The 13643-nt window shown below is 45.6% G+C and overlaps 1 protein-coding gene across 1 annotated transcript in view; it reads right to left on the bottom strand.

Annotated features, from left to right (window-relative positions):
* LOC123955086 (deleted in malignant brain tumors 1 protein-like) overlaps positions 1-13643 on the bottom strand; it is a 115017-nt gene that overhangs the window by 58743 nt on the left and 42631 nt on the right. Inside the window, 2 exon segments of the mRNA XM_046026610.1 lie at positions 2042-2356; positions 6473-6871. Coding sequence (XP_045882566.1) covers positions 2042-2356; positions 6473-6871 — 714 coding nt within the window.

The raw sequence follows: 13643 nt of genomic DNA, 5'->3' as shown, positions 1-13643 counted from the left end.
TGGGTCATGATTCCAGGGTCCTGGGATGGAGGCCCGCATCAGGCTCCCAGCTCAGTGGGAAATCTGCTTCTTCCTCTCTCACTCCCCCCAACTTGCGTTCCCTCTCTCGCTGTGTCTCTCTCTAATAAATAAATAAAAATCTTAAAAAAAAAAAAAAAGTTTAGTGAAGCTTCTGGAAGCCCCAGATACAGGTAAAAACAGAGGGGGGGAAATGGAAGATGCAAAGAAAGGATGAACAAGGAAGAAAGAGATTGTCAGAGAAGGGACAAGGGTGGAGAAGGAGAATGTGGTCATTATGGCGGCAGCCCTCTGCAGTGATGCTCTTGGGTAGCGCTTGAGCAACACTGCTGTTAGGAGCCACGTGCCTGCCCTTCACATGCACTGTCCATGCTGGAGACCAAGCATGCTGGTGTCACTTGATTATTTGGACTGTCTTCTGTGACTACCTAGGAATGGAACTGGAACCATAAATTCATCTGCCTTCATTATTGGATTCTTCACTCAGAACGTGGGTTCAAAGGGGTCACCCAGACAGGGAGTAGTAATTTGCTCAGCTTTCTTGGAGAACCACTTCAGGGCTTGAGCTACAAGAGGGTGGTCAGAGCAGTCAAGGACACCAGAGTCTCACCTGTGGCCATTGGTCCTGCTATGACAGCCAGTGGGCGATCTGTCAAACACACAAAGGACATGTGGCTCGTCAGCTGGCACTGAGGTCCTGACACTAGCTGCACGTGATCCCCTGAGGAGCTCATAACAAATACAGTGTGGGGCCCCTCCCAGAATGGCTGAGTCCTCTCTGGGGGCAAGGCCAGAACATGCAGGGGACGTTAATGTGTGGGATGGAAAAAGCACTGATCTAGATCCTTCCCAGATTTTGATATATTTTCCTCTTGTTGTATACACAAATGAGATATATTTAAAATTGGGGGTTTAAGAACACTGAAGACATGAAATTCTGCCAGCTATAGCCAATTCCAGTGACCTAAGGCCTGGAGTTATGAGACTTTGAGGTAAGAATAGGAAGAGGCCCCAATTCAACCCTTCCTTTGACCTGGTGTTGCTCAGAGATGGGGAGCCAACACCCAAGGATGCTGTGGATCCTCCTTTATGCCCCCTGCATATCTCCTGACCCGGAACCCCCATTGGAGACCTTTCCTGTGACCAATCCTTTCCTACCTGCTAGAGTTGACAACCCAGGAAGGAATGTGCCTGAGGCTTTATCAGACCTTTTCTACTCAGATTTATTCATGATTCACTCTCTGACCAAGAGCCAGCTGAGGGCAGGGCATCAGGGAACCTGGGGGTTTGATGAAGGAGAGAGGGTACTGGCATGGAAAACTCTGGGTGCTGGTATTAAGAGCCTGTGGGAAAACCAGTAGCAAAAGGAGCTCTGTGGGCACCGGGAACAAAGCAGAAGTAGTAAGACACGTAAGGGAGTCCATCCTACGTCAGGCAGACTTCAGCTGACCTGTCAGCTAGACACAGATACATGGACACCACATAATGGTCACCTTGACTTTGGCCAGGTCCAGCCCACCAGCCATTTGCCCCTAGGCAGGAAGTATCCTTAACCATCCCCCTACCCATATCTCATTGCCATTGCCTTGGATCCTCAGAGCTGGTAACAAGGGCTACACGTGTCTGAGAAATTTAGAATCTGCTTCCTGTGTACAGAATGGGGGAGACGTTGAAAGTGAGCTGGATCAGATGATTTCTAAGGAACTATCCAGTTCTCCCACTGGACAGTCAGGAGACTCCACATGTCCCCGTCACTCCATGGGCCTGGAGGATGACACATCCAACTTCCAGAAGAACTTCTTCCCCGAGTTTTTGGGAAACTGCACATGTAAATATTGCCTTTCTTACCCAGGGGTGAGGCGGTTGAGTATTCAGCATCTGTAAACACGAGAGGTTAAAATAGCTGCTGTGAGCAAATAATGCAAGGGCTCCTTTTCAAGCTAGATTTACATGGCCTCTTGAAAGGTGTTCTCTCAGGAAGAGCCAGGGCTGGGCTCTGCCTGGGAGGGGAGCCGAGGTTTACCTGAACAGACCACGCCGGCATCTTCTCCGTGCCCACAGTTGTGGGAAAACCAGCCGATGTGGGAGCACTCCTCCAGGCGCGGCTCATCTCCCCTGCAGTGCACGTTGTCAAGGAGGATCTTCCCAGAACCTTCCCCAAAGTGGGCCTCACCTGGGGCTGACACGGCCCAGCCACACCCCAGCTGCCTGCAGATGATGTTTGCTTCTGGCAGGTCCCAGAGGTCATCACACACAGTCCCCCAGACTCCCTGGTAGAAGAGTTCCACACGGCCTGCGCACCTCCCATGGCCACCTACCAGCCGCACGGGGGCCCCGCCTCCTGGGAAAGAAGGGTGGGTCATGGGCTGATGGTTGCTCTCTCTGCCTTTCGATGACTTGACTATCTGTTACCCAACCTAGCTTTTCTTATTTTCCATGACTTTGCTATCCACATTTTTCATGTGGTCATATGAGCTCCCACGCCATTCTCCAGCTAAGTCTGCTCTAAGAAGCCTGTAACGTCTTCCCTATCCACACTCTCGTTTAAGACAGCTTTCCTGTGGTAGAGTGTTTACAAAAATGACCACAGTGCTTCGCTCCCTGACATCCCCACTCTCTACAGTGTGTCACTGTTGCCCTGCCGGTCAAGAGGTTGGTTTACTTTCCTACTCTTTGACTTGAAGCTGTAGCCTCTGACTCCTTTGGCCAGCAGAATGTGGCAGAAGTAATATATACTCTTGTGGAACTGAGGCCTCCAAAGGCATGTCAGGCTTCAGTTCATTCTGTGGGAACACTGAGGGGATCCTGTGAGGAATCTTGGTGACCCACAGCTAGTCTGTGGGTGACAAAGGAGTAGTATTTTGCTCAGCTTCCCTGGAGAATCACGTCAGGACTTGAGCTAAAAGATGGTGGTCACCAAAGCCGAGGACACCAAAGTGAGGTGGCCTCATCATCTCTGTCACCTCAGATAAGAGCTATGAAACAGTAAGACAGGTAAGGGAGTCCATCCTAGGTCAGGCAGTCTTCAGCTGACCTGTCAGCTAGACACAGAGGCATGGACAAGCCCAGCAGAGTCGCCAAGACCAGCCAAGCCCATCCCAGAGGGGCAGAATTACCCAGCTGACCTTTGGACCATAAGCAGTGACAGATGGTGGTCATTTTAAACCACTGTGTCTTGGGATGGTTTTACATGGCAATGGCAATTATCCATACTCCCTCCTTAGATAAGTTACTTTTTGTGGGGATCATCTTGCAATATATACAAATATGGCATCCTCATGTTGTAGTCCTAAAACTAATATTAATGTTACATGCCATTTATACCTCAATAAAAAATTATATGCAAAGAAAAGAGCTTGGCTAGATATATAAATAATGTTAACATAAAAACACAGAAAAGAAAGATGTGATTTCAGGTGATTGAAACTCACATAGCCAACAACAGCACCTTTGGTAATTGCCACACCATGCCCTATGGCTAGGAGCTATGGCACCTGCTGGGCATTCTTCTACCAGGGATGCTCAGACCCCGGGAGTGATAATGGATCCATTCTGTCCTCCCTGAATCTTTTGACTGTACAGCTAGATTAAAAAAGACTCAGGGGTTCAATGTTTTACTCCTACCTTATCTGACCTCAGACTAGGCCTAATTCATAAAAGAAAAAAAAAAACCCTAATTCAAGGTCGAATATCCTGAAATATTACTCATCCCTGATCACAGCAGAAAACCACCTCAAACCATCAAACTGTTCACTAATTCTGTATGCTATTGGCCAGTCCTATATTCTAATTTGGAACACATGTTAATGTCTCCCACCCTGCAGCCCAAAGGGAGTCTGTCCCATTTCCTCCATGTCTGGCATAATTCCATTGTTCCTTCACCTTTCAGGTCTTACCCAGACCCCTTGGCTATAGATGGAGACCCTCTTCTGAGCACCTATGGCACCCTGTGCTCCCCTATCAGAGCAATCATCATACTTTTTTTGTAACAGGATATACCCTCCTTCCCCCATGAACTTAGATTACTGGAGGGTCAGCCTGTTTATTGTTATATATAACCCCAGTGACATTATATATCCTCAGTGACACATCTTTATTCACTCATCCATTGTCGGATAAAAAAAATTGTTCAGAAGACATAATATAAAAAGAAACAGCCTTGGGGTGCCTGGGTGGCTCAGTGGGTTAAGCCTCTGCCTTCGGCTCAGGTCATGATCCCAGGGTCCTGGGATCGAGCCCCGCATCAGGCTCTCTGCTCGGCAGGGAGCCTGCTTCCTCCTCTCTCTCTGCCTGCTTCTCTGCTTACTTGTGATCTCTGCCTATCAAATAAATAAATAAAATCTTTTTTTTTTTTTTAATTTTTTTTTCTTTTTTTTTTTACAGATTGAGAGAGAGAGAGAGAGAGATTACAAGTAGGCAGAGCAGCAGCCAGAGAGGGGAGGAAGCAGGCTCCCCGCCAAGCAGAGAGCCCGATACGGGGCTCGATCCCAGAGACCCTGAGATCATGACCTGAGCCGAAGGCAGAGGCTTAACCCACTGAGCCACCCAGGCGCCCCTAAATAAATAAAATCTTAAAAAAAAAAAAAAAAGAAACAGCCTTACCTGGAGGTGCAGAAGAAGGTGGGTGTTGAGCTGCTGATATCACCAATGATGTGGGAAGCAGGTTCTCATAGGCTATTGGTGGGTAAAAAGGAAGGCCTGTCATCAGAGAGCAGTCAGAACACTGGGAGAAGGTAAAGTTGCTTCAAGGGGTCATCTGCCTTCCCCCAGGATTCACCAGAATTAACCATGACACTGCCTTCTAAGGCCAACGACCTCATAGTCCCAAGATCTTCATTTAGGACAGAACATAGTGTTATTGCCCATTGACAAATGAACATGCACCACATGGCCATCAGAAAAGCAAAGCTTGTGGACGACTTGCCACATGTGGCTTGCCATAAGAGAGGTCATCATTTGGCCATCATCTCTCTCTAATGGCATGGAGAATGAGGGCCAAGGTCATTCATCTGGAGAGAGACCAGCCAGGATCAGATTCCTCCAGCCCAGGGCCCTTTGCACCCCCCAACACAACCTCTCTTAGTCGGTATTAGACCAAAAGGAGGAACTATGTGAGTGCTTGTCCGGTGCTAGATGTCTTTGGACATTGTCATACTTAATTCTCCATCGTTCAAGTCTCTGTTATTCCTACTCTTATGAAGAAAAATGAGATGAAACGGGATCAAGAGATGCTATAACTTGGCTGAGGTCTCATAACTGAGAGCAATCCTATGTCATGTTCCTCCCATTAGGATGCAGGCCCTGTGATGGGAGAGAGCTGGGGGTCGGGGGGAGTTTGATCACTGCTGTGGCCCCAGTGCTTACTGGCACAGAGTAGTACGCAGTGGACACTCAGTCAGTATCCACTGAAGGAACAGATGAGTGAATAAATGAAGCAGAGAATCAAACCGGGATCTGACTCTAAACCTCGTGATCTATCTTACGTCATGCCAGGTCTAGTAGATGAAGCCAAATGTAACACGGGTTCTACCTGTCGGCAGAGCAGCTGTAGAGTCAGCACCTGTCAGCGTGAAGAGAGATTGTGCATGTTATCATGTCTTATTCAGTGACTGTTTATTGGGATTATCCTAGATTTACAGAGCCATTGGAAGCAGGGAGAGGCAGAGACCGTGCCCTTGAGGGTCTCAATATTTTCTCCAGGGATTTGAGACACAAGACCAGGCAGCAAATGCTGAGTGTCCCAGGGGAGCTTCAGAAGGAGATACCCACCCCCCGCCCCAGGGTGTTGAGAGGCTCAGAAAAGGCCAGGTGCAGCCTGGCAGAGCTTGTCATTTGTGGGGACATTTGTTCCAGCTGCCAGTAGGGTGGAATCAGGAAAGATTCTGTGTGGCAGAGAGTCAACTAGCAGGACTCATAGATTTGGGAAGGTCACCAGGTCTGGATGTGGAGGACCTGGAATATCAGCTGACAAATTTGGCCCATCACCTAGAGGTCACAAACTCAAACTCTAAAGTTTCCAAGGACCATGGGAATAAAACAAATAAGGAATTCGAGTGATGGGGACTGTATGAACTAGAAAGCTGTTTCTTGACCAAAGGGTCAGCTCTTTCTCAGATCCAGCCAGTTGATGTAATCAAATAATTTCTTGTTTTGAGCCTGAACTTCTATTTTTTTTCCACAAATGCAAGAATTTGGATTTTTATGTCAGATACTCTGAGTTGGCTGAATTCAAGTTCAGCCTGAACTTTCAAACCATCAAGCCACTTCTGAGCCTGGATCAGCAATCATGAGCCATACTCAACAATCTTTGCGGTCAAGATGTTGGTCAGGCTGGATCAGCGATCGTGAGCCATACTCAACAAGAGACAAGGGGATGGTCAGGCTGATGTATAACTTTGAAAAGATGTAGACAACACCAGTTGCCTGCCTCAATCCACTGACTTTTCTGGGCTACTCTATGTTGTGTGTGTGGAAGAATGAGAAGTGAGGGGATAGGAGTAGCCTTCCTAATGAGGGCTGACAGCCAGCCCCTTACCTTCGCAGATAACACTGGCGTCCTCCAGGTGCCCACAGTTGAGCCCAGCCTCACCCCTGTGCACACACTGCCCCAGGTGGCTCTCAGCACCAGCACACTGCACGTCGTCCAGCAGGATCTTCCCAGAGCCTGCCCCAAAGTGGGCCCCTGTGGGGGCTGCCACAGCCTGGCCACACTGCAGCTGGCGGCACACTACTGTGGCCTCAGTCAGGTCCCAGAGGTCATCACATACGGTTCCCCACGTGCCCTGGATGAGAACCTCCACCCGGCCTGAGCACCTGCCTGTGCCGTTCACCAGCCTCACGGCCATCCAGGCTCCTGCGGAGGCACAGAGCAATGGGAAATTATGAGATTGGCCTTTCTGTCAGCATATTGCCTTGATCCTGTTATAGTGCTCTGATATACTGCTGATGCCATAATTCCTCTGGGTTGGGCAGATAGAGACCTCTACGGTCTTGGAACATCAAGGCTAGACTTTCTTCTTCCTGGAAGTGCTGGAAGACTCCAGTAAGTGGCAGCATCTGACTTCTAGAGGGGGAAAGCCAGAGGCCCTGGGTTCTCAACCTTACACATGTAACCTCATCCCACCTATAGCAAAAGAACTGCAGGGAACCTTTGTCCTGAGGGCTGCATGGATGGGGGCCCTTTGACAGCCATGCCTTGGTGGACAGTTGACTAGAAACTTCCTATGGAAGTTTCCCAGTGTGGTGTAATCTGGAGATTATAGGGCACTCTTTTTAGCACTAGAGACATTTATTTGTTACCAGCATGGTTGAAGTTTTTATTTATTTATTTATTTATTTATTTATTTATTTATTTATTTATTTATTTTCAGTGTAACGGTACTCATTGTTTTTGCACCACACCCAGTGCTCCATGCAATACATGCCCTCTCTATTACCCTCCACCTGGTTCCCCAACCTCCCACCCCCCACCCTTTCAAAACCCTCAGGTTGTTTTTCAGAGTCCATAGTCTCTCATGGTTCATCTCCCCCTCCAATTTCCCAAACTCCCTTCTCCTCTCCATCTCCCTATGTCCTCCATGTTCTTTGTTATGCTCCACAAATAAGTGAAACCATATGATACTTGACTCTCTCTGCTTGACTTATTTTGCTCAGCATAATCTCTTCCAGTCCCGTCCATGTCACTACAAAAGTTGGGTATTCATCCCTTCTGATGGAGGCATAATACTCCATTGTGTATATGTACCACATCTTCCCTATCCATTCGTCCGTTGAAGTGCATCTTGGTTCTTTCCACAGTTTGGCGACCATGGCCATTGCTGCTATAAACACTGGGGTACAGATGGCTCTTCTTTTCACTACATCTGTACCTTTGGGGTAAATACCCAGCAGTGCAATTGCAGGGTCATAGGGAAGCTCTATTTTTAATTTCTTTTTTTTAAAGATTTTATTTATTTGACAGACAGAGATCACAAGTAGGTAGAGAGGCAGACAGAGAGAGAGGCGGAAGCAGTCTCGCCGCTGAGCAGAGAGCCTGATGTGGGGCTTGATCCCACGACCCTGAGATCATGACCTGAGCTGAAGGCAGAGGCTTTAACCCACTGAGCCACCCAGGTGCCCCTCTAGTTTTAATTTCTTGAGGAATCTCCACACTGTTCTCCAAAGTGGTTGCACCAACCTGCATTCCCACCAACAGTGTAAGAGGGTTCCCCTTTCTCCACAACCTCTCCAACACACATTGTTTCCTGTCTTGCTAATTTTGGCCATTCTAACTGGTGTAAGGTGATATCTCAATGAGGTTTTAATTTGAATCTCCCTGATGGCTAGTGATGATGAGCATTTTTTCATGTGTCTGATAGCCATTTCTATGTCCTCATTGGAGAAGTGTCTGTTCATCTCTTCTGCCCATTTTTTGATATGATTATCTGTTTTGTGTGTGTTGAGTTTGAGGAGTTCTTTGTAGATCCTGGATATCAACCTTTTGTCTGTACTGTCATTTGCAAATATCTTCTCCCATTCTGTGGGTTGCCTTTTTGTTTTGTTGAGTGTTTCCTTTGCTGTGCAGAAGCTTTTGATCTTGATGAAGTCCCAAAAGTTCATTTTTGCTTTTGTTTCCTTGGCCTTAAACCAGGCAAAGACCCTAACAAAAAGGTGAATTTCAGACCAATATCACTGATGAATATGGATGCTAAAATTCTCAACAAGATCCTAGCAAACAGGATCCAGCAGCACATTAAAAAGATTATCCACCATGACCAGGTGGGATTCATCCCTGTGTTGCAAGGATGGTTCAACATTCGCAAATCAATCAATGTGATAGAACAAATCAATAAGAGAAGAGAGAAGAACCACATGGTCCTCTCAATTGATGCAGAAAAAACATTTGACAAAATCCAGCATCCGTTCCTGATTAAAACGCTTCAAAGTATAGGGATAGAGGGAACATTCCTGAACTTCATAAAATCTATCTATGAAAGACCCACAGCAAATATCATCCTCAATGGGAAAAAGCTTGCAGCCTTCCCGTTGAGATCAGGAACATGACAAGGATGCCCACTCTCACCACTCTTGTTCAACATAGTATTAGAAGTCCTAGCAACGGCAATCAGACAACAAAGAGAAATCAAAGGTATCCAAATTGGCAATGAAGAAGTCAAATTCTCTCTCTTCACAGATGACATGATTCTTTATATGGAAAACCCCAAAGACTCCACCCCCAAACTACTAGAACTCATACAGCAATTCAGTAACGTGGCAGGATACAAAGTCAATGTACAGAAATCAGTGGCTTTCTTATACACTAACAATGAAAATACAGAAAGGCAAATTAGAGAATTGATTCCATTTACTATAGCACCAAGAACCATAAGATACCTGGGAATATGGGGAGATGGAGAGGAGAGGGAGTTGAGGGAAACTGGAAGGCGAGATGAACCATGAGAGACTATGGACTCTGAAAAACAACCAGAGGGTTTTGATGGGGTGGGGGTGGGGGGTGGGAGGTTGAGGAACCAGGTGTTGGGTAATAGGGAGGGCACGTACTGCATGGAGCACTGGGTGTGGTGCAAAAACAATGAACACTGTTACGCTGAAAATAAACAAATAAAAAACAAACAAACAAACAAACAAACAAAAGATACCTGGGAATAAACCTAACCAAAGAGGTAAAGGATCTGTACTTGAGGAACTACAGAACACTCATGAAAGAAATTGAAGAAGACACAAAAAGATGGAAGACCATTCCATGCTCTTGGATCGGAAGAATAAACATTGTTAAAATGTCTATACTGCCTAGAGCAATCTATACTTTTAATGCCATTCCAATCAAAATTCCACCAGTATTTTTCAAAGAGCTGGAGCAAATAATCCTAAATTTGTATGGAATCAGAAGAGACCCCGAATTGCTAAGGAAATGTTGAAAAACAAAAACAAAACTGGCGGCATCTCGTTACCTGATTTCAAGCTTTACTACAAAGCTGTGATCACCAAGACAGCATGGTACTGGCATAAAAACAGACACATAGACCAGTGGAACACAGTAGAGAGCCCAGATATGGACCCTCAACTCTGCAGTCAAATAATCTTCGACAAAACAGGAAAAAATATACAATGGAAAAAAGACAGTCTCTTCAATAAATGGTGCTGGGAAAACTGGACAGCGATATGTAGAAGAATGAAACTCGACCATTCTCTTACACCATACACAAAGATAAACTCGAAATGGATAAAAGACCTCAACGTGAGACAGGAATCCATCAGAATCCTAGAGGAGAACATAGGCAGTAACCTCTTCGGTATCAGCCACAGCAACTTCTTTCAAGACATGTCCCCAAAGGCTAAGGAAACAAAAGCATGGTTGAACTTTTAACCACAGTATGTTCACTTAAGGTCTATTAAGATGCAAAACTGGATAAAGTTCACCCCTAAGGATTTATAACAAGTGACAGAATGGAGAAGTCACACACACTGCACTATCAGGACAAATAACGTGGAACACCTCTAGGAGTCTAATAGTGTTATTGGTGATGGACACTCATCTATTTTGGGAGATCAGTTCATGAAGAAATGGCTTTGAAACATGAAGACGATTTCTGCAGGTTGATCATAAGGGAAGGGGGCTCGCTCCAGACAGAGTAAGGGAAGGGCAAGTTCACATAGGAGGGAAACCTGTGGGGTCTTCCACTGCAACATGATTTGATTAAATGAGTTCCTCGCTTCTCCTTCCCCAAGCATGAGAAAGGCATGCGAATGCTGTGATCTACAAGGACAGAGAAGATGGAAGGATAATAAGAGCTGATGGAAAGTTTCAGCACATTCTTTTTAGAAACTAGAGAGCATACAGGGTGGGGTCAGGAGGATGTTTGCAGGGCATTGGTTTGGGCTGTAGTGGGCTAGGCGGGGGTGGCTACCCACTAGAAGTGAGTGGACTCACCCCAGAGAAACCTTGCGGGTGATGTGTTTGAAGCAATGGGGTGCCAACCAATGTAGGTCTGAGATGCCGAGGAAGATGGGGATTGTGGTCAATTGTATTTCTGAAAGATGTTTACAATGTATCTCCCATTCCTCAAGGCCTTCTGGACCTTGACAGTCCCATGTCCCAAGGAGGACCTTCTGCAACATCCCTTCAAACCTGGGTGGGTTGTGACTTTCTTGACCCCAGGGTGAGGGAAGTGCCATGTACTCACGTTCTGTTTCTCCAGGGACTCACGACTGGGACCTGGCCACCAGCCTGGGAGAAAGGCCAGGCCTCATGCAGATGTTGACATCTGAAAGCCATTTCTCAATGTGTTTAAATTTCTCTAGGCCAGTTCTCTCACTTCAGCAGAAAGCAAATATTTGATGACAACAGTTATGATAAGGCTAACGTTTATATAGACTTCCTAGTGTCCAGCACTAAGTAACTGACAGCATCAGCTCCTTTAACCTCCACCATGGTCCTCAAACCACATCTCTGTATCTATGTGCATGTGTAGATGTGTGTATGTAAATAATAGTGTGTATGCATGCATAAACACACACTCACAGATGTGTTATATACGAACATATTCCATTAATATACCCATATTGTGGGCGAGGGAATTAAGGCACAAAGCTGTTGAAAAACATGCTCAAGATCACACAGATCTGGGGAACCAGTATTTGAAATTAGGCCATTTCGTTCCATGGTCCATGCAAGAAATCTTAGTAAGATTTACTTAGTAGAAAACAAAACAAAAACTGGACAGCAATCTCAAAAGAATCAGATTAATATTTTATAGTATTGAACTAAGGTAGAGGGCGAAGTTGGAGAAGGAAGGCTACATGACAGTAAGCCTGTTAGCGCTGTGAAATTTTAGCACATGTGCATAGAACACCATGATGGACGGATGGATGGGTGGAAGGAAGGAAGGAAGGGGAGAGAGGAGGGAAGGAAAGGAGGGAGGGAAGGGGGGAGAGAGGAAGGAAGGAGATAGGATGGGAAGAAAGGCAAGAGGAAGAAAGGAGGGAAGGAGGAAGAAAGGAAGGCAGGAAGGAAGGAGGGAGGGAAGGGGGGAGAGAGTAATAAAGGAGTGGGGAGAGAGGAAGGCAGGAAGGAAGAAAAGCAGGAAGTGGGGGGAAGAAGGGAGGGGGAAAGAATCCTGTTATACCGCAACGTTAACTAGGCCTAATTTTACAAATGTGTCTCTGTTTTAGTAGTCTGGAAAGCAATTTTTTTTTCACCCAAATTTGTTTGGAATAATTCAGGGTAGCACATGTAGGAATTCAATAATTGAGAATTCAACCTATCACTAATACACATTAGGCCAAATACTAGTCTTTTTTTTTTTTAAAGATTTTATTTATTCATTTGACAGAGAGAGATCACAAGTAGGCAGAGAGGCAGGCAGAGAGAGAGGGAAGCAGGCTCGCTGCTGAGCAGAGAGCCCGATGTGGGACTCGATCCCAGGACCCTGAGATCATGACCTGAGCCGAAGGCAGCGGCTTAACCCACTGAGCCACCCAGGCGCCCATGCCAAATACTAGTCTTAAGAGTTGCCTCCTGAAAAATGAATCTGTTCCCTGGTCAGATAATTTTGGAAAATGGTGGATACTTAACCCCTTTTGGGAATCCACAAGCTTATTCACAGAATAAAACCCCTTAGATGTCCTGAGGTAAAACTACAACAAAAGCAAGAACTCATCCCAGGAATGCTATAGAAACTTCTGAGATTTGGAAACGGAGCCCTGGTTTGAGTCAGTGTTATTGTCTTGCAAAATTCAGACTCCACACAACACGTTTCAGGAAACACCAACATATCCTAATAACAAAACTAAAGCAAAATTTTTCTTAGAAATAATGTGTATCTCCCTTAGAAATAGATGACTTAGAAATAAGACTTGTCTTAGAAATAATGACTTCTGCACAGCAAAAGAAAGAGTTAACAAAACTAAGAGGGAATCCATGGAATGGAGGAAGATATTTGCAAATGACATGACAGACAAAGGGCTGGTATCCAAGATCTATAAAGAACTTGTCAAACTCAACACCCAAAAACAAATAATCAAGTCAAAAAATGGGCAGAAGACATGAACAGACTCTTCTCCAAAGAAGACATACAAGTGGCTAACAGACACATGAAAAAATGTTCAACGTCATTAACCATCAGGGAAATTCAAATCAAAACCACATTGAGATACCACCTTACACCAGTTAGAATGGCAAAAATTAACAAGGCAAGAAACAACAAATGTTGGAGAGGATGTGGAGAAAGGAGAACCCTCTTACACTGTTGGTGGGAATGCAAGCTCATGTAGCCACTCTGGAAAACAGTGTGGAGATTCCTCAAAAAGTTAAAAATAGAGCTACCCTATGACCCAGCAACTGCACTACTGGGTACTTACATCAAAGATACAGATGTGCTGAAAGAAGAGGCACATGCACCCCAATGCTCATAGAAGCAATGGCCACAATCACCAAACTGTGGAAGGAGCTGAAATGTCCTTCAACAGTGAATGGATAAAGGAGATGTAGTCCATATATACAATGGAATATTACTCAGCCATTAGAAAGGATGAATACCTACCATTTGCACCAACATGGATAGAACTGGAGGGGATTATGTTAAGTGAAGTAAATCAAGCAGAGAAAGGCAATTGTCATATAGTTT

This window comes from Meles meles, chromosome 13, assembly GCF_922984935.1.
Source record: "Meles meles chromosome 13, mMelMel3.1 paternal haplotype, whole genome shotgun sequence".
NCBI lineage: Eukaryota > Metazoa > Chordata > Mammalia > Carnivora > Mustelidae > Meles > Meles meles.
This window is presented reverse-complemented; position numbering and strand designations above follow the sequence as displayed.